The sequence below is a fragment of the Cherax quadricarinatus genome, chromosome 84 (assembly GCF_038502225.1).
Source record: "Cherax quadricarinatus isolate ZL_2023a chromosome 84, ASM3850222v1, whole genome shotgun sequence".
In the NCBI taxonomy this organism is placed as follows: Eukaryota; Metazoa; Arthropoda; class Malacostraca; order Decapoda; family Parastacidae; genus Cherax; species Cherax quadricarinatus.
Window position 1 is genome coordinate 13,858,525 of NC_091375.1, and position 22,729 is coordinate 13,881,253.

A 22,729-nucleotide genomic window follows, 5' to 3' on the forward strand; every position below is an offset into this window, starting at 1 on the left:
TATCCACAATCAATCTCAAAATAAATGGGACAGACCATCAGATTTATTTTGCCATACATAACTGTATCTGAACTCTTGAAAACAGATAAAAATGTCGACCATGATCCAAACAATAACGATAATACTTGCATTTTTTTACAGCCATGTGCATTTGCAGACATTGCATTATCTCTATGAACCATAAAGCACGAGCGACAGTATAACATCAGAATGAACTTCAATAGTTCAGTATCTAAATACTGATGTGACATGTGCCATCCTTCCACTTTTAACACTATGTACTCTGCCCTGGGCATGGTATATACTGTCCATTTACAGGACTTCAGTAACCAATCCCTCTCTCATTAACTCCTTCCCTCACTCACTGTCACACAGTGCTTGCACTGCAAAATCTAAGCCAGCGCTAAAGCAATTAAAATATGATCTCGGATTTACCAGTAATTTTTGGAGAATTCTTATGGAATCACAACATGAACATACACAGACCAACAGTTATGAAATAGAACCACATAATGGTACTAGATAAACGTGAAACCTCACAAAGAGACAAACGGGGTGAAATGGGAGTTATACATTTTGCCCTCTTGAAAAGATGGACCTCAAGAGGCAAAAATATACTGTCACACTTCACCCAGTGTTAGCATTTTTTTCAAATAAACTTGAAGGATTTATCAAACCCTGAGCTATTTTCTTGGGTACACCAATATTTATTTTAAAGCCATCAGAGCAAAATTTAGGAAAAAACAGCATATATACTGTCAACCAGGCACCTGTGATGTATAATGAAACAAAGTCACAAAATGTTTCTGAAAATGTGGTCAGGAACATTTAACAAACCCCATACAATTCTTTAAACTCACTGGCTGTCTCCCACTGAGGTGTGACGACCTTAAAAAAAAAAAAGTCTTGCCAGAAGCATGTGCTGACATTACAGTGCAGGTGCCTCTCTGAATTGTGCATACTGCTGTCTGTTAATGGTTTAGAGGATCACAGCCATGGCCCAGTCTAAGGCCAGGCATCCTAAATTTGGAAGGAGATACTAGAAAAATGAGAACTAATGTACCATGTTAAGAAACACAGGAGGGTAAAGATACGTGTACTCTGATTTTAAGTAAAAACTTGCAAGATTTACTTGTCATGAAACAAAGTCAAGAGCAGCAATTCTGCCAGAGTACAAAATATTTAACAAGCCTTTATTACATACTTATAAAATAGGAAATCAGTACCTCTCTGGTTGTTGTCTATGCATTTACTACCAAAAGCTTTTTTTTGTCTTAACGTTTGTTAGCAAGTTTCATTATTAACGTCATTAAAGTACTTGTTAATAAAACACGAGTTAACATCAACTGCAGGTTCGTGGCTCCAAATTTTACAGTATAAAGCAGCCATACAATTTTCTAAAAAATTATGTTCAACGTTTTTACTAGACTACCACCAAAACAACCACATCCCCATCATTTTAAAACACTGGCTGTTTTCTACCACATAAGATGAGAGAGAGGAGGAAACATTCACCATTACTCATTCAGTAGCAGTCTTGTCAGATGTTCAGGAACACCATAATTTAAATGACTCTCCAAATTGAAACCCCATCCATCTTTCAGAGTGCAGACACTATTTCCCACTTCCAGGACTCAAGTCTGGCAAACTGGCTTCCTTGAATTCCTTCATGTTATGTTACTCACACTCCGACAGCACATCAAATCACAAAAAGCACTGGTCTCCACTTACTAAAAATCTAACAGTCACACATGTCCAAGTAATTGAGAAAGAAAAAAAAAGTACATGAAATGCGTGATATACCAGGAGCAGACACAGCAAACATCGCCTCCTCTCTCTCTGCCTGTTGACCTTTCTCATTGTTTATATAAGGATCTCCCTCAGTAAAATACTACTGCAACTGCATATTTTATAACATTATATGACTAACTTGTAGGTTGCGACACTATCCTTAATTACATTAGCACATGGGCACATGCTTAAACAAAAGTAGTTATGAAAATTTGCTCAGGACAAAAGATAAATTTCCATATAAAAACCCACAAAATATTTACTGTATATTTTCTTCCTAAAAAAAAAAAAAAAAATTATATATATATATAAACAAGTAAGAGGGAGGTGAAAGTGTATAAACTAAGAGAGAAGGAAGTTCGGGTGAGATATAAACGACTATTGGCAGAAAGGTGGGCTAGTGCAAAGATGAGTAGTGGGGGGGTTGAAGAGGGTTGGAATAGTTTTAAAAATGCAGTATTAGAATGTGGGGCAGAAGTTTGTGGTTATAGGAGGGTGGGGGCAGGAGGAAAGAGGAGTGATTGGTGGAATGATGAAGTAAAGGGTGTGATAAAAGAGAAAAAGGTAGCTTATGAGAGCTTTTTACAAAGCAGAAGTGTTATAAGAAGAGCAGAGTATATGGAGAGTAAAAGAAAGGTGAAGAGAGTGGTGAGAGAGTGCAAAAGGAGAGCAGATGATAGTGGGAGAGGCACTGTCAAGAAATTTTAATGAAAATAAGAAAAAATTTTGGAGTTAAACAAGTTAAGAAAGCCTAGGGAAAGTATGGATTTCTCAGTTAAAAAGAGTAGGGGAGTTAGTAGATGGGGAGAGGGAGGTATTAGGTAGATGGCGAGAATATTTTGAGGAACTTTTAAATGTTAAGGAAGAAAGAGAGGCAGTAATTTCATGCACTGGTCAGGGAGGTATACCATCTTTTAGGAGTGAAGAAGAGCAGAATGTAAGTGTGGGGGAGGTACGTGAGGCATTACGTAGAATGAAAGGGGGTAAAGCAGCTGGAACTGATGGGATCATGACAGAAATGTTAAAAGCAGGGGGAGATATAGTGTTGGAGTGGTTGGTACTTTTGTTTAATAAATGTATGAAAGAGGGGAAGGTACCTAGGGATTGGCGGAGAGCATGTATAGTCCCTTTATATAAAGGGAAAGGGGACAAAGGAGATTGTAAAAATTATAGAGGAATAAGTTTACTGAGTATACCAGGAAAAGTGTACGGTAGGGTTATAATTGAAAGAATTAGAGGTAAGACAGAATGTAGGATTGCGGATGAGCAAGGAGGTTTCAGAGTGGGTAGGGAATGTGTAGATCAAGTGTTTACATTGAAGCATATATGTGAACAGTATTTAGATAAAGGTAGGGAAGTTTTTATTGCATTTATGGATTTAGAAAAGGCATATGATAGAGTGGATAGAGGAGCAATGTGGCAGATGTTGCAAGTATATGGAATAGGTGGTAAGTTATTAAATGCTGTAAAGAGTTTTTATGAGGATAGTGAGGCTCAGGTTAGGGTGTGTAGAAGAGAGGGAGACTACTTCCCGGTAAAAGTAGGTCTTAGACAGGGATGTGTAATGTCACCATGGTTGTTTAATATATTTATAGATGGGGTTGTAAAGGAAGTAAATGCTAGGGTATTCGGGAGAGGGGTGGGATTAAATTATGGGGAATCAAATTCAAAATGGGAATTGACACAGTTACTTTTTGCTGATGATACTGTGCTTATGGGAGATTCTAAAGAAAAATTGCAAAGGTTAGTGGATGAGTTTGAGAATGTGTGTAAAGGTAGAAAGTTGAAAGTGAACATAGAAAAGAGTAAGGTGATGAGGGTATCAAATGATTTAGATAAAGAAAAATTGGATATCAAATTGGGGAGGAGGAGTATGGAAGAAGTGAATGTTTTCAGATACTTGGGAGTTGACGTGTCGGCGGATGGATTTATGAAGGATGAGGTTAACCATAGAACTGATGAGGGAAAAAAGGTGAGTGGTGCATTGAGGTATATGTGGAGTCAAAAAACGTTATCTATGGAGGCAAAGAAGGGAATGTATGAAAGTATAGTAGTACCAACACTCTTATATGGATGTGAAGCTTGGGTGGTAAATGCAGCAGCGAGGAGACGGTTGGAGGCAGTGGAGATGTCCTGTCTAAGGGCAATGTGTGGTGTAAATATTATGCAGAAAATTCGGAGTGTGGAAATTAGGAGAAGGTGTGGAGTTAATAAAAGCATTAGTCAGAGGGCAGAAGAGGGGTTGTTGAGGTGGTTTGGTCATTTAGAGAGAATGGATCAAAGTAGAATGACATGGAAAGCATATAAATCTATAGGGGAAGGAAAGAGGGGTAGGGGTCGTCCTCGAAAGGGTTGGAAAGAGGGGGTAAAGGAGGTTTTGTGGGCGAGGGGCTTGGACTTCCAGCAAGCGTGCATGAGCGTGTTAGATAGGAGTGAATGGAGACGAATGATACTTGGGACCTGACGATCTGTTGGAGTGTGAGCAGGGTAATATTTAGTGAAGGGATTCAGGGAAACCGGTTATTTTCATATAGTCGGACTTGAGTCCTGGAAATGGGAAGTACAATGCCTGCACTTTAAAGGAGGGGTTTGGGATATTGGCAGTTTGGAGGGATATGTTGTGTATCTTTATATGTGTATGCTTCTAAACTGTTGTATTCTGAGCACCTCTGCAAAAACAGTGATAATGTGTGAGTGTGGTGAAAGTGTTGAATGATGATGAAAGTATTTTCTTTTTGGGGATTTTCTTTCTTTTTTGGGTCACCCTGCCTCGGTGGGAGACGGCCGACTTGTTAAAAAAAAAAAATAATAATAATATATATATATATATATATATATATATATATATATATATATATATATATATATATATATATATATATATATATACATATATATATATACATATATATATATACATATATATATATATATATATATATATATATATATATATATATATATATATATATATATATATTCAACAAGTCGGCCTAACAAAATTAAGAATTTTTCTATTTCTGGTACTCAAGAAAAATATAAGAATATCTTTTAATGTACTACAAAGTACAGTGGACCCCCGCATAGCGAACTTAATCCGTGCAAGAGGGCTGGTCGTTATGCGAAATGTTCGCTATGCGAATTAATTTTCCCCATAAGAAATAATGGAAATAAAATTAATCCGTGCAAGACACCCAAAAGTATGAAAAAAAATTTTTTTACCACAAAAAAATGTTAATTTTAGTACACACAAACTGAAAAAGGCATGCACAATTACATGACACTTACTTTTATTGAAGATCTGGTGATGATTGATGGGATGGGAGGAGGGGAGAGAGAGTGTTAGTGTTTAGAAGGGGAATCCCCTTCCATTAGGACTTGAGGTAGCAAGTCCTTTTCTGGGGTTACTTCCCTTCTTCTTTTAATGCCACTAGGACCAGCTTCAGAGTCACTGGACTTCTTTCGCACAACATATCTGTCCATAGTGGCCTGTACCTCTCGTTCCTTTATGACTTTCCTAAAGTGTTTCACAACAGTGTCATTGTAACAGTCACCAGCACGGCTTGCAATAGCTGTGTGAGGGTGATTTTCATCAAAAAAGGTTTGCACTTCAAGCCATTTTGCACACATTTCCTTAATCTTTGAAGTAGGCAATTCCTTCAATTTCTCTCTCCCCTCCTCTGAACCAGTTTCCCCAGGTCTGGCCTCTTGCTCTTGAAGTTGATCTATCAGCTCATCAGTGGTTAGTTCTTCATTGTCCTCCTCCACCAACTCTTCCACATCCTCCCCACTAACCTCCAACCCCAAGGACTTCCCCAATTCCACAATTGATTCCTCAACTGGTATACTACTCCTCTCAGGGTTAGCCTCAAACCCTTCAAAATCCCTTTTGTCTACACATTCTGGCCACAGTTTCTTCCAAGCAGAGTTCAAGGTTCTCTTAGTCACTCCCTCCCAAGCCTTACCTATAAGGTTTACACAACTGAGGATATTAAAGTGATCCTTCCAAAACTCTTTTAGAGTCAATCCAGTGTCTGTGGTCACTTCAAAGCACTTTTGAAACAGAGCTTTTGTGTACAGTTTCTTGAAGTTGGAAATGACCTGCTGGTCCATGGGCTGCAGGAGAGGAGTGGTATTAGGAGGCAAAAACTTCACCTTAATGAAGCTCATGTCCCCATAAAGTCGCTCTGCCACGTCTGTAGGATGACCAGGGGCATTGTCTAACACCAGGAGGCACTTAAGGTCTAATTTCTTTTCAGTTAGGTAATCTTTCACATTGGGGGCAAATGCATGGTGTAACCAGTTATAGAAAAATTCCCTAGTGACCCATGCCTTACTGTTTGCCCTCCACAGCACACACAAATTATCCTTGAGGACATTCTTTTGCCTGAACGCTCTGGGAGTTTCAGAGTGATACACTAATAAAGGCTTAACTTTGCAATCACCAGTAGCATTGGCACACATGAGAAGAGTAAGCCTGTCTTTCATAGGCTTATGTCCTGGGAGTGCCTTTTCCTCCTGAGTAATGTAGGTCCTGCTTGGCATTTTCTTCCAGAACAGGCCTGTTTCATCACAATTAAACACTTGTTCAGGTTCCAGTCCTTCAGTTTCTATGTACTCCTTGAATTCATGCACATATTTTTCAGCCGCTTTGTGGTCCGAACTGGCAGCCTCACCATGCCGTATCACACTATGGATGCCACTACGCTTCTTAAATCTCTCAAACCAACCTTTGCTGGCCTTAAATTCACTCACATCATCACTAGTTGCAGGCATTTTTTTAATTAAATCGTCATGCAACTTCCTAGCCTTTTCACATATGATCGCTTGAGAGACGCTATCTCCTGCTAGCTGTTTTTCATTTATCCACACCAATAAGAGTCTCTCAACATCTTCCATCACTTGCGATCTTTGTTTCGAAAACACAGTTAAACCTTTGGCAACAACAGCTTCCTTGATTGCCGTTTTCTTGCCCACAATAGAAGCGATGGTTGATTTTGGTTTCTTGTACAACCTGACCAGGTCGGTGATACGTACTCCACTTTCATACTTATCAATGATTTCTTTCTTAATTTCAATGGGTATTCTTACCCTTTGAGGTGTAGGGTTGGCACTAGAAGCTTTCTTGGGGCCCATGGTCACTTATTTTCCACAAACAGCACCGAAAACACTGTAATAATACGAAATATTCCGAGTGTATGCTTGAATGTTACCGCGGAGGCTAGCTGGTAAACAATGGGACGGGCGGCACATGTGAGGCTGGCTGAGGGCCCACATTGGACGCGTCTCGAACGAAGTTCGCTGAGCGGGTTTTTGTCTACTATGCGGGGCAAAATTTTAGCGGACAAAGCGTTCGCTATGCGGAATGTTCGCTATGCAAGGCGTTCGCTATGCGGGGGTCCACTGTACTGTTATACAGTAAACAGTTCCCACCTAATATATACCAAAGATAAACTTTAAAATATACCTCATATTCAATATACATACAGCATACAGATAACTGTCTATATACAGTACATTAAATCATTACATAATGCATTATGCAAACAAAAACATCAATGTTCACTGAGCTAAGCAAAATCTTTAATTAATATTTTATTATATTATGAAGCTCTGAGAAACTGTGGCACCAATATTGTCCTGGACAACACAAACACACGTAATAATACGAGCCCTATGCATGTCACAAAGTGATTAAACAACTGCTGACTTACCAGTCAGCAGTTGTTTAATCACTCTTAACACATCAGCTGTTTCCCACCAAGGCAGGGTGACCCAAAAGAAAGAAAAACCCAAAAATAAATAAACAAAAAAAAAAAAACACTTTGATTACCATTCAACACTTTCACCATCACTCATACATAATCACTGTCTTTGCAGAGGCTCTTAGATACAACAATTTAGATAGTCACTCCAAACTGCCAATATCCCAAACCTCTCCTTCTAAAGTGCAGGCATTGTACTTCCCAAGTTTATTAAACACCCACTGGTTTAGTGTAGCGTATATTCGTGGTTAAACAACTACTGGGTTAGTATATGCTCATAGTTGAACCATCAGTGGTTCATCAATGCTGATCATCAGCTATCGAGTGTTGTGTACCTGTGGTTTAACCCGTAAACGGTCCAAGCAGATCTACGTTCACATGTGTAGTGCTCCAAAAGTAGATCTACGTTTTTTTTACATATTTTCAAATATAACAAAAAAAAAAGTAGATCAAAGTTTTTTTCACACATTTTCAAATGTAAAAAAGCAAAAAGGTCTACTTTTTTACATACTTTCAAATGTTGAAAAAACGTATACAGTGGACCCCCGCATAACGATATTATTTCAATCCAGAAGTCTGTTTGGGTGCCGTTATAGACCAAATTTGTTCCCATAAGAGATATTGTGAATTAGATTAGTCCGTTTCAGACCCCCAAAAATACACCTACAAAAGCACTTACAAAAATACACTTACATAACTGGTCAAGTTAGGAGCTGATCGTTATGCGGGAGTCCACTGTATATACGTTTGGACCGTTTTTGGGTTAACTGCTGTCATACTGAAGCTAGGTTTTCCTTTCCATTAAAAAACCAGATCACACTGTTCTATTTCTTTTAGTCACAGCTTTTCATATATCACACCATTCTGATGTTCAGTAATGTTTTTAACGCATGCAATACAAGTTAACGCCTCTTTACTACTGAACCCGGCAAGTGAAACTCAAGTGTGCTAACAGTTAATAATGTATTACACGCTCAAATTACAACAATTGCTTAGCACCAAGCACGCTGACTGAAGCAAAAACAGTGTGCTAATACCAGCTCCTCTCGTAGCAGCAGAGGGATGAACCAGTAGGGAAACACCTAGTAACCAACAGAGTACCCCGTGGTGGGGACGCTGCCCCTCACCTCCTCACCAACCGAACGCCCAAGGTGTCCACCAACATTACTCACCACCAGGCTGCAGCAGAGAGCAAAAATGGCACCAAGGTAGAAGAATTCAACTTCAACTATTTCTCCGTAATAAAGCGTCTCTGTACCTTCTTTTGTGACAGTGCTTCTTCCAGTATTTAATTTTATTTTCAATGTTATTTTTGTTAACTCTTGCATTTTTTCAGCTGGTGTGTTTTTTATACTTGCCGTGTGTCCCCAACTGTGAGCTATTTTATCAGTGCCATTTTATGGACTCTGTTTACCTTCTTTACTGGAATTTTGCCCATTTTCCATTTTCACATATTAGTTGCAGTCTGTGTGTTTTTCCAGCCTTCATTTTATGTGCAGCTGAAATATATTATACCTACATATGTACTGTATATACATCTATGCAAATTGCCACTTGTGATAGCAAAAAGAAGAGCAATACTTATTTTCGGAATTTAAATCAACTAACGACTTAACAGTCTTTTGTTTGTTAGTTTATGTTGGCTCAGCTTCCTGTGTTACACATACAATAACTGTACTTATTTCAATTATTTAACATGGCAAAACCTAAGGGTATCTCTTGTACCAGTGATACCTATATAACAAGAATATGCACTAGGTAACAGTCTCATTTTTTGCTATCACTTAAGTATTGTAAATGTTAGACTGTTTTCTAATAGAAACGGGTAAATTATAAGTTACTACTAGTTTCATACTGCCATTATTAGTTGATATCCATTTAACTATTCTGTTTATTTCTTGGTAGGATGACATACCCATGGAGTCGGAAAGGCTGATCCATGTAACTGCACGTCCCCCTAAGGTTCACAAGATAAACAAGATGCATCACAGACCCTCCCCTCCCAGTGCTGCTGCTGCTGCACCCTCCTCCCATACACAATCAAGTACACCATCAACCAAGGCTAAGGCCCACAAGACCCCCAAAAAGTACAGCCCCAAGAAGCATGGCTGGAAGAAGACCCTACGCAAGGATAAGGGAAAGGAAAAACTAAAGGAGAAGAGGGAAAGGCGCGATAAGAGGAATAAAGCTCTGCATCGGGCTATCGTTGCTAGGAAGCTGTGAGTTCACACTTCTCCCATCCGCTATATCAAAGGAGAATACGGAATTCAAAGAAAAAACCCAATACAGTAATTATAACCATTTACAGAGATTAAAACGGGGTGATTGAAACTCAAACAATAGGTGTAGCAGCCCTGAGACAACCAACCCATAACTTGAGCCACTGCACCAGTCACAAGACTTCACTATGGTGATCCACCTACAACAACGAGCCAGCAGTCTCAGGCTCGTTACATATCCAGGTCAAACCTCGATCACTCCATTTCAATCATTTATATTCATTCAATATAAATTTTTCAGCACATTTAGGGACATAACTACATTAAATATCTACAAAGAAAATACCTATACATTCCTTTACCATTTAAAAAGTAAACAGGTATGAATATTCATTTAAACTGACACCTGCTGAAGTGCATGACTGCACTGACACATACATTGGTGCAGTTAAGCAGCTGAGAATTACAAAACAAAAGGGAATTAAGGTCTTACAAGCACCACAATACAAAAATCTTTATGTGATACAGTGCATATGCCTTTGAGTTTAACTTTGTACCTTATTAAGAACTACCTATAATTAAGAAAAATATTATTTTTAATCTGTAGTTATAATTTGCAGGATTAAGTTATACATACACTACTATATAACATTTGAAACTAAATGCTCTTGACCTATATACCATATAAAAAAATACAGTAAAAATATTTATACTGTATGATATTTAAATAGTAAAGACAAATATGCAATATCATTCTTCAGTTTAATATATATATACATGTATATGTATGTATCACTTCTTAAGACTTCTTAAGCTTGTCTAACATAAATACTATATAATGAGTAAAGTTAAACAGACGATAAGCGCTGGGCTCGGTGGATGAATCAGTCGAGTGCTATTCTGTACTGTAAATGTATGCTCGGCTCTGTACTGAAATATTCCATGCATACTGCTGGTTTTGATCTAATACTCAATGTAGAAGCATTTCATTCTGTATAATGTATTCTTATACATTAAGTGTATATATAGAGGCAGGAAAATAAGAGTATTTTGTGAACATAAACACATCAATGCAGAAATTTAATTGGAAACAAAAAATGCAATATGTGATTCTCATGATGAGGAAACAAGTGTCAAAAATTTGGTCACATAAGCTAAAACAAAATGCCAAGTCATGACAACCAGTACAAACTATCATAGTAAAAATCAATCACAGATATGATCTTTTGAAAGTATATGTTCTCTGCGCTCTTCCCAGCTCCACTTACTCCCCAAGAACCTTTTAGGCTACGTCAGCCAATTTTCACAAAACAATTACCACAGTTATTCCACTACTTGTTAATTGTAGATAACATTATTATTTAGAAACAATAATGCTTATAATCAAATATTTAACATCAGAGTTCATTATTCAGACAACTGCAATTACCTGCCTCGTCACATTAGAATTATCTGTACCGGCTAGTAATAATAGCTCCACATCTTTTTATATTTCAACGATAAATATATTTAAAAGATCAAGTAACCATGACATGGTATGTACTTATTGAATTCATCGACTAATCACATCGGTATAACCCTCATTTAAAGATTAATTGACCAAGATATACTACTGTACGTACTTAATGAATACAGTTTTTAAGAAGCGATCCGGATTTAAACCTGTGGTCTACCTGTTCCGAGACATGCAAGTATGTCATGCTCTTTGCCTTCAGCTCTCAGAATGGCCAGACTGTGGATTTGAATCATATTCAATTCTTAAAAAAAAAAAATGTTGAATTTCTCATTACTGAATGCATTGATCTATCATGTGAATCCTAGTAATATCTTCATTGAACTATTCACACTAAAACCAGCTGTCTTACACAAATATTCCATAATCACACACATGCCAAATCAAAAATACATTCCAGTTATGTGATGCCATGGGTGATGGTGAAACTCATTCGTAATATTCTCATCATTTTTTCTATGTACTCGTAAGCTTTTAAGAAAATTATACAGTATAAAAAATGTATAGAGACTTATTTAAAACAAATACATGGTCTGTCTTTGGTTCTCTTGACAGTTAGTTTAGGCTTAGGTAGGTGATATATGTTATAGGTGTCCAGTGTGGTGACATTTGGCCTTTGATGTTGCCCCCTTCACCACACGATACTTACCTTTGATGAAGGAAAAGGGGTTTCTAGCCTATAGTAGTTCCAGTGACCCCTGCAGAATATATTTATTTTGATTTTGGGGTGGTCATTGGACCCCACAACCATAGAAATCACCCTTGCAGCCATCTTTCTTAGCGCTTGAGTTGAGGTGCAGGTAGAAATAAATAATTATAATCAAACTATAAGACTGTAGTTTAAACATTCTACTTGAAATACATACTACATACTGTACTAAAATGCACTTTGTTATTTATCTGCAATATCTATGTTCTACAAGGACAACCATCTATCTTTTAAATCTAGACTAATGCCAGATCTACAAATGAATAATATATACTGTACTGGAGATATAACATCTGAAAGCCACTGGGAATAACACATCACAATATGTCTATAGTTGCCAAACTTTTGTCTCAACTCACACTCTCAGCCTGTAGTGTATAAGAATTGTGGCAGAAATGTTTCTTATTGTGCTACTAATGTCCGCCTAGATTCTACAATATGTTTGATAGAATACAAGGAATATTTCAAAGTGAAATACTTGGCCTTCCCAAACTACCTTTGTGAAGCCTCTCTCTTCTAGAAATAAGGTCTACTTAAGTAAGGCTACTCATCAACATCATCTAAGCTTGTGCAGACTAGTTCAGGCAGGTTCAGAGTAAACACTTTGATCTATATAGCAAAAATGTATAGAAGCCAGTGTTTTAAAGCTCCCTATTGTTCTTGGCATACCATACCTCGACCATGATTTGTATTGACTTACATGCTGATATGTCAAAAATTTTGGAGCAATAAAATGTCTTTCAATAAAAAGTGTTTAATTTTAACCCTTCATAATCTGCAAAAACTGTTGCAGATAATGACAAGTCACCATTAAGTTCCTGTGTAGCATAACTTTCTGTTATCAGTTAATGCTACCAGGGATTATAATCCCTACACATATATCGACTTTCAAGCAACACATTCAGCGAAGTGATTAGAAAAAAGTAACGTACTCACCCAAGATTGATCCATTCGTATACCTCCTGCTTTACGATTCATAACAGAAAGAGTATAAGAAATTCATTCAAAATATCGAGAGAATTAGTCAGGAAACATCACCTGTCTTATCTACATTAAAGGTATACAGGCAGGCCCCACTTATACAGCAGGTTAAGTTCCAGGCTACTGCTGTAGAGCAAAAATCGCTGTAAAGTGAAACGTGGCCTTTTTTCCCCGCTTTCAAATGCACATAATAAGCTTGATAACCTCTTTGTACTATCGTATATTAAATGCTAGGCCTAAAAAATGCATATACAGTACACACATTACTTACCTTAAAATATTTTTGTCCTTAGCCTATAATGAGTGGTGAATATATGTATTGTAGGAAATCTGAATAAAAGATTCTACAATCTGATCACTAAAATCTCTGACCACTTTATGGGCCCGACCTACATCCACTAGTAGGCCTCGCCCACATATGACCACATCTACTACTACTGCGTCATTCCACTCCTTCCACTGACCCCACAATACAAGGCTCCATTCTCATGTCTCTCAATTAGATTAAGTTTATGATGGGCAAAGCATCTCAATAAATATACGTACTGAGGTTCTGCACGCATCTTGTTTATAAGCATGTGCTTTTTGTCCATGGCTTCAAGGGTTGCAATGGTCCATAGGCCACTGACTTAGGCAAGCTGCAATGGCCTAGGGGCCATTGCAAACTTTCAACCCAACAATATTAGAGAGTTTAAAGGGCTGTTTCAACCTTTCACCTTGGTCATTACACAGAAAAAAAGTTCAAATTATGTTATGCGAAGGTCGTTAAGCAGGAATCATTCTACTTGCCACAAGGCATGAATAAATTGTAAATAAGCATTGGAAAATATGTACTGTACTCACCTCTTGCAGCCGTGGAATGTCTGTGATAGGTTCTGGGACAGAGCGTAGATAATTAAATATATCCATGTAGTCACACCTTTCCAAAACTCCTTCTTCGCACAACTTGAATATTGCAAGAGCGTACCGAAACAGGACCTGGAGAGGAAGAGTAATAAATCTCTAGTTTGAAAAGCAACTCTTCAAAGTGATGCACACAAGTCTGTTTAAAAATGCAATGCATTAATGTAAGGGAAGAAAAAGCACTATCTATTCCATCTCTTAAAACAAACAAAGGAATGTAGGTAGCTATAGAAGTTTTATGTAGGAGGGGCTTAGGTGTAAGGGATTTATCTTACAGCAATGCTACTATTATTTGGGAGGCAATTTGGGGACTGATGGACTTTTGGGAGACTGATGGGACTTTTGGGGCTTCAGCCTACCCCTTGGCACTGTTTCATGCACATTCTCATCTCTATCATACAAGGCCCAAACACAACCATGCCACACGATAAAAGCATACAATATGCAATAAAAGAGAGAACTCACTAATACCCAGAGCCCCCAGTCTTGAAAATACATCTCTACAATAAGACAGTGATGGAAAGCCACTGCTCATCATAAATTATTATTATATTCAAAGGGTAATTCTAAACCTGTAAGGATTAGATAGCACCTGGGAAATGGGATGTAATCAGGTTTGATCCGAATAAGGGATGGATAACTCCAACTCCTTGGATCGGGTCAGAAACAGGAATTCATAATGTATAAAGACCACAGTCAGGCATGACACCTTTCATGTGACTACAAAGGTTCACTGACAGTAAAAAATTAAATACACAGGAGCAGAGGAAGGATTTAATAATAAAAGCTCTACAACGTGTGAAATACTGTCAAAATAAAAGCTTTCTCTATACAGTGGTACGGATTAATCTAATTTACATTATTCCTTGTGGGAACAAATTCGTTCGGTAACGGCACTCGAACAGCCTTTTGGAACGAATTATGGCCGAAACTCGGGGTACCATTGTACTTGTTTAGATGCAATGCCAAGGAAGGTGTAGGGGCAAGGGAAGGTATAAAGCCTCTTCAAAAATTCCATCAGCCTCTCAAATCAAGTAATACTACACAAACACCCACACACAGGAGAAAGAAACTTATGACATTTCTGTCTGACTTGGACTAGTTAATGGTCCAAGTCAGACCAAACTTCATCGTTAGATTCTTTCTCCTATGTGCAGGTTATTTGTGTATTGTTCCAGTCACATTAGCATGCCTTTTTATTCTTTTCAAAATAATACTGCTGCTTCAAGACAAGTCCTCTAACTCTGCTTTTTCAACAGATTACTGCCTCTAAGCCCCTCTTATATAAAACTTCTGAAGCCTTCCCTACCTGTGTCTTCCATCAGGTGTGATGTGACTTTACAAACCACGAGGTTTACTCAACACTTACCTTGGAGCCCTCGTATAAAAAGGAATCCCATATTGTGAGGTAGGTAATTGGAGGAATGATATCAATGTAGACGCACAGGAACCAGTTGAAGGTAAACAGTGATATATCGAGCCCATGATGCTCTAGATGGGCGTTCAGTCGAGGCAGCTTTTCAGCAACTAAATCCTTTAGGACTCGCTGTAATTGGAAAAATGAAAAGCCATTTGAAATTTTGAGACACCACACATTAACAAATTTTTAATCAAGAAATTTAATGTACAATTGCTTTAGTCCTCATCCATTAATATGTGGAGTGGATGTCAGCTTGTAAACAAGGCTACAAGCACCATGTAAATTTTACAGACAAAATAAAAATTTGACTTCATTGCACACACACACTGAAGGGTTTATATGTTACAGTTTGGAGAGACATTTAAATTGTGAAGTCCATGCACTTCTGGAAAGACAGCTATTGAATGATGGTAAGTGTTTCCTTCTTTTGGACCCCCTTAATATGATGAGTAATAGACAATGTGGTAACAAATATATGTACATTTTTTTTTCAACATGCCGGCCATCTCCCACCGAGGAAGGGTGACCCAAAGAAGAAAAACACTTTCACCATCATTCACACATAATCACTGTCTTTGCAGATACGACAGTTCAGATGTCACTCCAAACAGCAAATACTGCAAACCCCTCCTTTAAAGTGCAGACATTGTACTTCCCACTTCCAGGACTCGAGTCTGACTACCCAGTTTCCCTGAATCCCTTCACAAAATATTGCCCTGCTCACATTCCAACAACCAGTATTTTGTTTCAGCACAGAACTACATTAACAAAATTCTATCACTACAAAATATTATCTTTCAACATTGTACAGGAGAGTGTAAAGATTCTAACCTGGACTTTTTTTTATGTGAACCTCAGAAACAAGAAACTTAAAGCAAAATAACTTTCCTTTTACATCGGTTGTCCACTACCAAGGTAGGGTGACACATGCAAAAAAATATATAAATAAATAGAATGCCTCACCATTCATTCAACAGCTGTGTTGTGAGAAATGCACCAGGATCACAATTTAACTGACCTTTCAAAGTGCAACATCTTCACCCATCATACAATGTACAGTGGAACCTCAAAAATCGAACTGCTCCCAACACAACCAATTATGTAAGTGTATTTTTGTAAGTGCTTTTATAAGCGTATTTTTGAGGGTCAGAAATGGACTAATCTAATTTACATTATTCCTGATGGGAATAAATTCATTCGGTAAAGGCACTCGAACAGCCTTCTGGACCGAAGAAAGTTCGATATTTGAGGTTCCACTGTACATACTTTTCACCTCAAGAACTCAAATGTGTCTAACCAGTTTTCCTGAATATCTATATAAATGTTTCTTGTTTACACATGAACAGCATGTCAAATAAATAATAATTATAAAAATAAACAAAATAATATTCAGAAATGTTCACATATTTTAAATATAGGGGTTTGGGATATTGGCAGTTTGGAGGGATATGTTGTGTATCTTTATACGTATATGCTTCTAAACTGTTGTATTCTGAGCACCTCTGCAAAAACAGTGATAATGTGCGAGTGTGGTGAAAGTGTTGAATGATGATGAAAGTATTTTCTTTTTGGGGATTTTCTTTCTTTTCTTTTGGGTCACCCTGCCTCGGTGGGAGAGGGCTGACTTGTTGAAAAAAAAAAAAAAAATGGTACGTATAGAAGAAGTGAATGTTTTCAGATATTTGGGAGTTGACGTGTCAGCGGATGGATTTATGAAGGATGAGGTTAATCATAGAATTGATGAAGGAAAAAAGGCGAGTGGTGCGTTGAGGTATATGTGGAGACAAAAAAACGTTATCTATGGAGGCAAAGAAGGGAATGTAAGAAAGTATAGTAGTACCAACACTCTTATATGGATGTGAAGCTTGGGTTGTAAATGCTGCAGCGAGGAGACGGTTGGAGGCAGTGGAAATGTCCTGTCTAAGGGCAATGTGTGGTGTAAATATTATGCAGAAAATTCAGTGTGTGGAAATTAAGCGAAGGTGTGGAGTTGAGGTGGTTTGGTCATTTAGAGAATGGATCAAAGTAGACCAACATGGAGAGTGTATAAATCTGTAGGGGAAGGAAGGCAGGGCAGGGATCGTCCTCGAAAAGGTTGGAGGGAGGGGGTAAAGGAGGTTTTGTGGGTGAGGAGCTTGGACTTCCAGCAAGCGTGCATGAGCGTATTTGATAGGAGTGAATGGACACGAATGGTATTTGGGACCTGACGAGCCGTTGGAGTGTGAGCAGGGTAATATTTAGTGAAGGGATTCAGGGAAACCGGTTATATTTATATAGCCGGACTTGAGTCCTGGAAATGGGAAGTACAATGCCTGCACGTTAATGGAGGGGTTTGGGATATTGGCAGTTTGGAGGGATATGTTGTATATCTTTATACGTATATGCTTCTAAACTGTTGTATTCTGAGCACCTCTGCAAAAACAGTGATAATGTATGAGTGAGGTGAAAGTGTTGAATGATGATGAAAGTATTTTCTTTCTTTTTGGGTCATCCTGCCTCTGTGGGAAATGGCCGACTTGTTAAAAAAAAAAAAAAAAAATGCATTTGGTCTACAAATTCCATTCGCAATAATAATACAGTTTGGAGGGACTTATAAACTGTCATATCTGAGCGCCTCTGCAAAGATAGTGATTATGTATGAGTGATGGTGAAAGTGTTGAATGGTGATGAATATTTTTTTCTTTTTGGGTCACCCTGCCTTGGTGGGAAATGACCGATGTGTTAAAAAAAATATATATATCTACTAGCAACTTACTTAGCACACTGCCTAACTATATATCATCATGAAACTTTGCTCTAAAATTACTTTAAATATCAAAAAGTTGAATAAATTCCTAACTGAACGTACTTGATCAACCTGAGAACCCAGGAGGTTTTTGCTATAGTAATCAGGCGGCATCAGGTACTCCACAATGTACACAAGACACCAGAAGGCATCTTCTTCATTAAGGAATAATAAGGCTATGGCAGCTAAACGGTTCAGACCCTGGAAATGGAGATAAAGAGTGAAATTAACAAATAACATTTCATTTTTCAAATAAAAAAAAAATTCTTGGCTGCAGAACCTTGCTTCTATCATAAGTAAATGATGCAGTGGCAGTTTATGTAGATGTAACCAAGATTATTATTATTATGGCTGAGACTGCTCCTGTTTGATCTGTCAAAGACATGTGTTCCATACGGCCATTTATAACACTTACATTTTCCCAAGATGAAAGTACAGTGGACCCCCGCATAACGATCACCTCCGAATGCGACCAATTATGTAAGTGTATTTATGTAAGTGCGTTTGTACGTGTATGTTTGGGGGTCTGAAATGGACTAATCTACTTCACAATATTCCTTATGGGAACAAATTCGGTCAGTACTGGCACCTGAACATACTTCTGGAGTGAAAAAATATCGTTAACCGGGGGTCCACTGTACAGGAGGATATGTTGCAAGGTGACAGGACAAGAGGGAGAAAGAGAACATTGGAACAATGACAAGACTGATGCCTCAGCTGGGCTTCATGCCACAGATGGCACTGGAAATAAAACTGGGTTGTTCTTTTAAGGTTCTAAAAGTCTGATAAGGCAAACACTATTGCCAGTCTTGGGCCACCTGCTACTAACCAGAACGCCTTCCTTTTCCACAAAGTTACAACATGCAGCTTGATGTCCTATGTATAAACAGAATGCTATTACTAGATTTTTTGAAAAAATTGTTTAGTAACGTAGGTTAATCTGGAGGCTCCCAGGACAATAATGCCAGTAACCAAGATAATAAACACACTTTACAGATTAAATATTAAATCATCACTACCTGACAATAACCAACGTGAAGGTTATGACGTGAGAAGGCCAGCAACACCCGCCTCAGCCTGGCGATCCCATCCGAGTGAAAAGACTCGTAGTGGCGGTTGTTAGGCAGAGTCCGCAGCAGGTCCAACTCAATCTGAAAGACAACCTTATAGTCAGTAATATACAATCACTTAGAATTTTTATAAACAATTTTGAACAGAATATTACTTCAATATGCTGAAAACCTGCTACTGCCACTGTATAATATTAAAGTTAACAATTTATGTAAGGGAACTGGGCACTGATTCCTTGACCTCACTGAGGCAAGACCACCATAATATGGTGAGTACTGTCTTCAGTACTCACACAATTTACTTTCATGATGTTCTGAAATCCCCCAAATGTTATTTTATGATTTACAATTTTTGAAAATTTACTGCTCTATCATTATCTAAAAATTCATGTATTACATTATTCAGAATTTAATGATGTAGAATTATCTAAAATTTTATGATCTACCAAACACTTATCAAGGATTTTATGATCGGCATTAAATAAAAACTGAACTGAACTAAATTACCCAAAACAAATCCATCTAAACTCCATAATAAACAGGAAGATACATCTATATCTTCTTCTTTCTTTCAACACACCAGCCGTATCCCACCGAGGCGGGGTGGCCCAAAAGGAAAAACGTAAGCTTCTCCTTTTACATTTAGTAATATATACAGGAGAAGGGGTTACTAGCCCCTTGCTCCCGGCATTTTAGTCACCTCTTACAACACGCATGGCTTACGGAGGAAGAATTCTGTTCCACTTCCCCATGGAAGTAAGAGGAAATAAACAAGAACAAGAACTAGTAAGAAAATAGAAGAAAACCCAGAGGGGTGTGCATATATATATGCTTGTACATGTATGTGTAGTGTGACCTAAGAGTAAGTAGAAGTAGCAAGATGTACCTGAAACCTTACAAGTTTATGAGACAAAAAAATGGACACCAGCAATCCTACCATCATGTAAAACAATTACAGGCTTTCGTTTTACACTCACTTGGCAGGACCATAGTACCTCCCTGGGTGGTTGCTGTCTACCAACCTACTACCTAGGATTAATTTCATTTCCATTATTTCTTATGGGGAAAATGGTTTCGAGTTTCGTGAATTTCGACTTTCGGCAGGCTCTCTGGAATGGATTAATCACAAAACTCAGGGGTCCACTGTATAAAGATACACAACATATTCATCCAAATTGCCAATATCCCAAACCCCTCCTTTAAAGTGCAGGCATTGTACTTCTCATTTTCAGTACTCTAGTCCGGCTATATAAAAATAACCAGTTTCCCTGAATCCCTTCACTAAATATTACCCTGCTGACACTCCAACAGCTTGTCAGGTCCCCAAAACCATTCACTCCTGTCTAACACGCTCACGCATGCTTGCTGGAAGTCCAAGCCCCCTCGCCCACAAAGCCTATATATCTTATCTGTAATTACTATTATTTCCAAGAGAGTATGTAATATTATAAGCATGTAGTGATGTACAGTATTTGGCTAATGACAAATAAGTTCTAGCTTCTTATGAGGTAACTGTATTTCTAATCATGGACAGTGAGGTAATCATACTTGTTTGGCTGCAGGGTCGAGCACAGACGTTGTGCGCTGTGCAAGGAGATCTTCATAATAATTGGACGGAATCGCAGCTTTCAGAGGAGCAACCTGTGTATCTATTAGTAAGCGCCACACCTTACCCTAAAACAGACAAAAACAATGATTTACTTTATGCATTATGCCTCAAAAATAATTTTTACTGCTAACTCTAAACTTGCCATACAACCAGTCCTAACTTAACTTTGATGTATTCCAAGTTACGAACATCCAAGTTACAATAGTCCACACTTATGAACAGGGCACTTAATTACTGTAATTTCTATTTTTAACACACTGGCCATCTCTCATTGAGGTAGGGTGACCTGGAAGAGAAACACTTTCACCATCATTTATACTATCACTGTCTTGCCAGAGGTGCACAGATACAACAATTCAATGTCCCTCCAAACAGCAAATATCCCAAAATGTTTAATAAATGCTTCTGATTTTCCATAAATAAACCTTTCCTACTACCAACTTATTCATATCAATGTCGATACTTTAAATATTGTTCAGTCTTTCTATAAAGAGAGATTTAGCCTCAGAAATAAAATGAAAAGCCAGGGGAGCCATAGGTCATTTCAAACAATGGTGGACACTGTGTTCAAAATTTCAATGTTCGATAAATATTTTTTTAAAAATTTATTGTCCTGGAAAGCCCCACCCAATTATTATTACAGACTCTTAAACTGATGTTGGGGCACATGCCTCTATCCATCCATCAATCCATCCATACATCTATCCAGCAATCCATCTATCCAGTCACCCTCCCTCCCCTCTTGTAGTTGTCAGTGTAAACAAGACATCAATTGCAGCTAGCCAATAATTTGGAACACTATCTGGCCAGAAAATACACTTCATCTTCATTACAATTTTGTAGGGAGGCAGCAAATAAAAATAAAGCATTTGCATTCTAATTATAAAATTAACATTTTTCTAGTGAAAAACAAATGAAGGTACAAGTAAATGAATAATGCAGACATAGTTGCTCAGGACATATATACTTTATAATGACAGATTACTGTTAGTGGACACCCAAGCAAGCAGCCAACCTTGTACTGGTACGGAATACCTCCCCGTATGAGGTACTTAAGGTCAGTGCAGTGTGGTAACTCCTTAGCACTGGTTCCTGCCAGGAAACTCTCCCACTTGTTCTCCCATGAACTTCCACCAAGCTGCAACAAATACATGGACCAGATTACATTTGCCACCCAATATAATGGAGGGTATGAGCCACATGTGACTGAGACGCACTGCCAGAGGAAGTCGTGGATTATATAAATTAGTAAACCAATGTGGGTTGTTTAGCAGAAAATAGGGAAGGCTAACTCCATTTATGGATTCAAATGTAGATATGACAAATGTTATGACATTACTCAACCATCACATTACAAACATTAGTAGGGGAATACAATGAGGTGACTAAAAACACACACAAATATACACAAAATACACACACACACACACACACACACACAAGCTGTGAACTGACCCCTGCAACCACATATAGGTAAGTACACAAACACACACAACTGGTTATAAGATCTAATACAAACTACATTTTGAAGTGACAACACTAATTAAAAGCAGAAAAACAAGCAACAAAAATGTGACGTTATATTACCTGCACCTGATGGGCCAGAGCTTGGGACTGCTTCTGGAGGTATGAGGCTCTTGACTGTAAGCTTTCACCATTGGGTGCAGTCGTGCAAAATCCATACTCGTCATACTCTCGACCCTTGTTTTGTATCACTCTGTAGATATCAAAGTTTTCTTGAAAGATTCAAATATTGCATTTGCAAGTTCCAAAGCTTTTCAAGCAACACCTACAGCTCTCTCACACATCACATACACCACCCTTCAGTTTACACCTACCATCCGACTTACGACCTGCTCGACTTACGACCACTCGACTTATGACCGTGTTTTTTATGCCAAATTTCTGGGAAATAAACAACTATTTGTGTTGTACACAGTGTTTATCCTAAACCTTACAGTATA

The 22,729-nt window shown here is 38.0% G+C and overlaps 2 protein-coding genes across 6 annotated transcripts in view; one reads left to right on the forward strand and one right to left on the reverse strand.

Moving 5' to 3' along the window:
* The window catches only part of LOC128704314 (triadin), a 148,487-nt gene extending 135,740 nt beyond the window's left edge, over positions 1-12,747 (forward strand). Inside the window, exons 4-5 of one of the 3 annotated variants that reach the window (XM_053799462.2) lie at positions 8,609-8,764; positions 9,462-12,747. In XM_053799462.2, coding sequence (XP_053655437.1) covers positions 8,609-8,764; positions 9,462-9,779 — 474 coding nt within the window. In that variant the 3' untranslated portion in view covers positions 9,780-12,747. The remainder of the gene's footprint in view (positions 1-8,608; positions 8,765-9,461) is intronic. The other 2 variants (XM_053799463.2, XM_053799464.2) reach the window with 2 other exon arrangements.
* The window catches only part of LOC128704313 (TBC1 domain family member 2B), a 203,666-nt gene that overhangs the window by 158,301 nt on the left and 22,636 nt on the right, over positions 1-22,729 (reverse strand). For 2 of the 3 annotated variants that reach the window (XM_070103150.1, XM_070103148.1), the window contains exons 9-15: positions 22,353-22,482; positions 21,781-21,903; positions 20,705-20,830; positions 19,106-19,237; positions 18,150-18,287; positions 15,251-15,427; positions 13,822-13,956 (exon numbers count right to left, since the gene is read on the reverse strand). In XM_070103150.1, coding sequence (XP_069959251.1) covers positions 13,822-13,956; positions 15,251-15,427; positions 18,150-18,287; positions 19,106-19,237; positions 20,705-20,830; positions 21,781-21,903; positions 22,353-22,482 — 961 coding nt within the window. The remainder of the gene's footprint in view (positions 1-13,821; positions 13,957-15,250; positions 15,428-18,149; positions 18,288-19,105; positions 19,238-20,704; positions 20,831-21,780; positions 21,904-22,352; positions 22,483-22,729) is intronic. The other variant, XM_070103149.1, reaches the window with a different exon arrangement.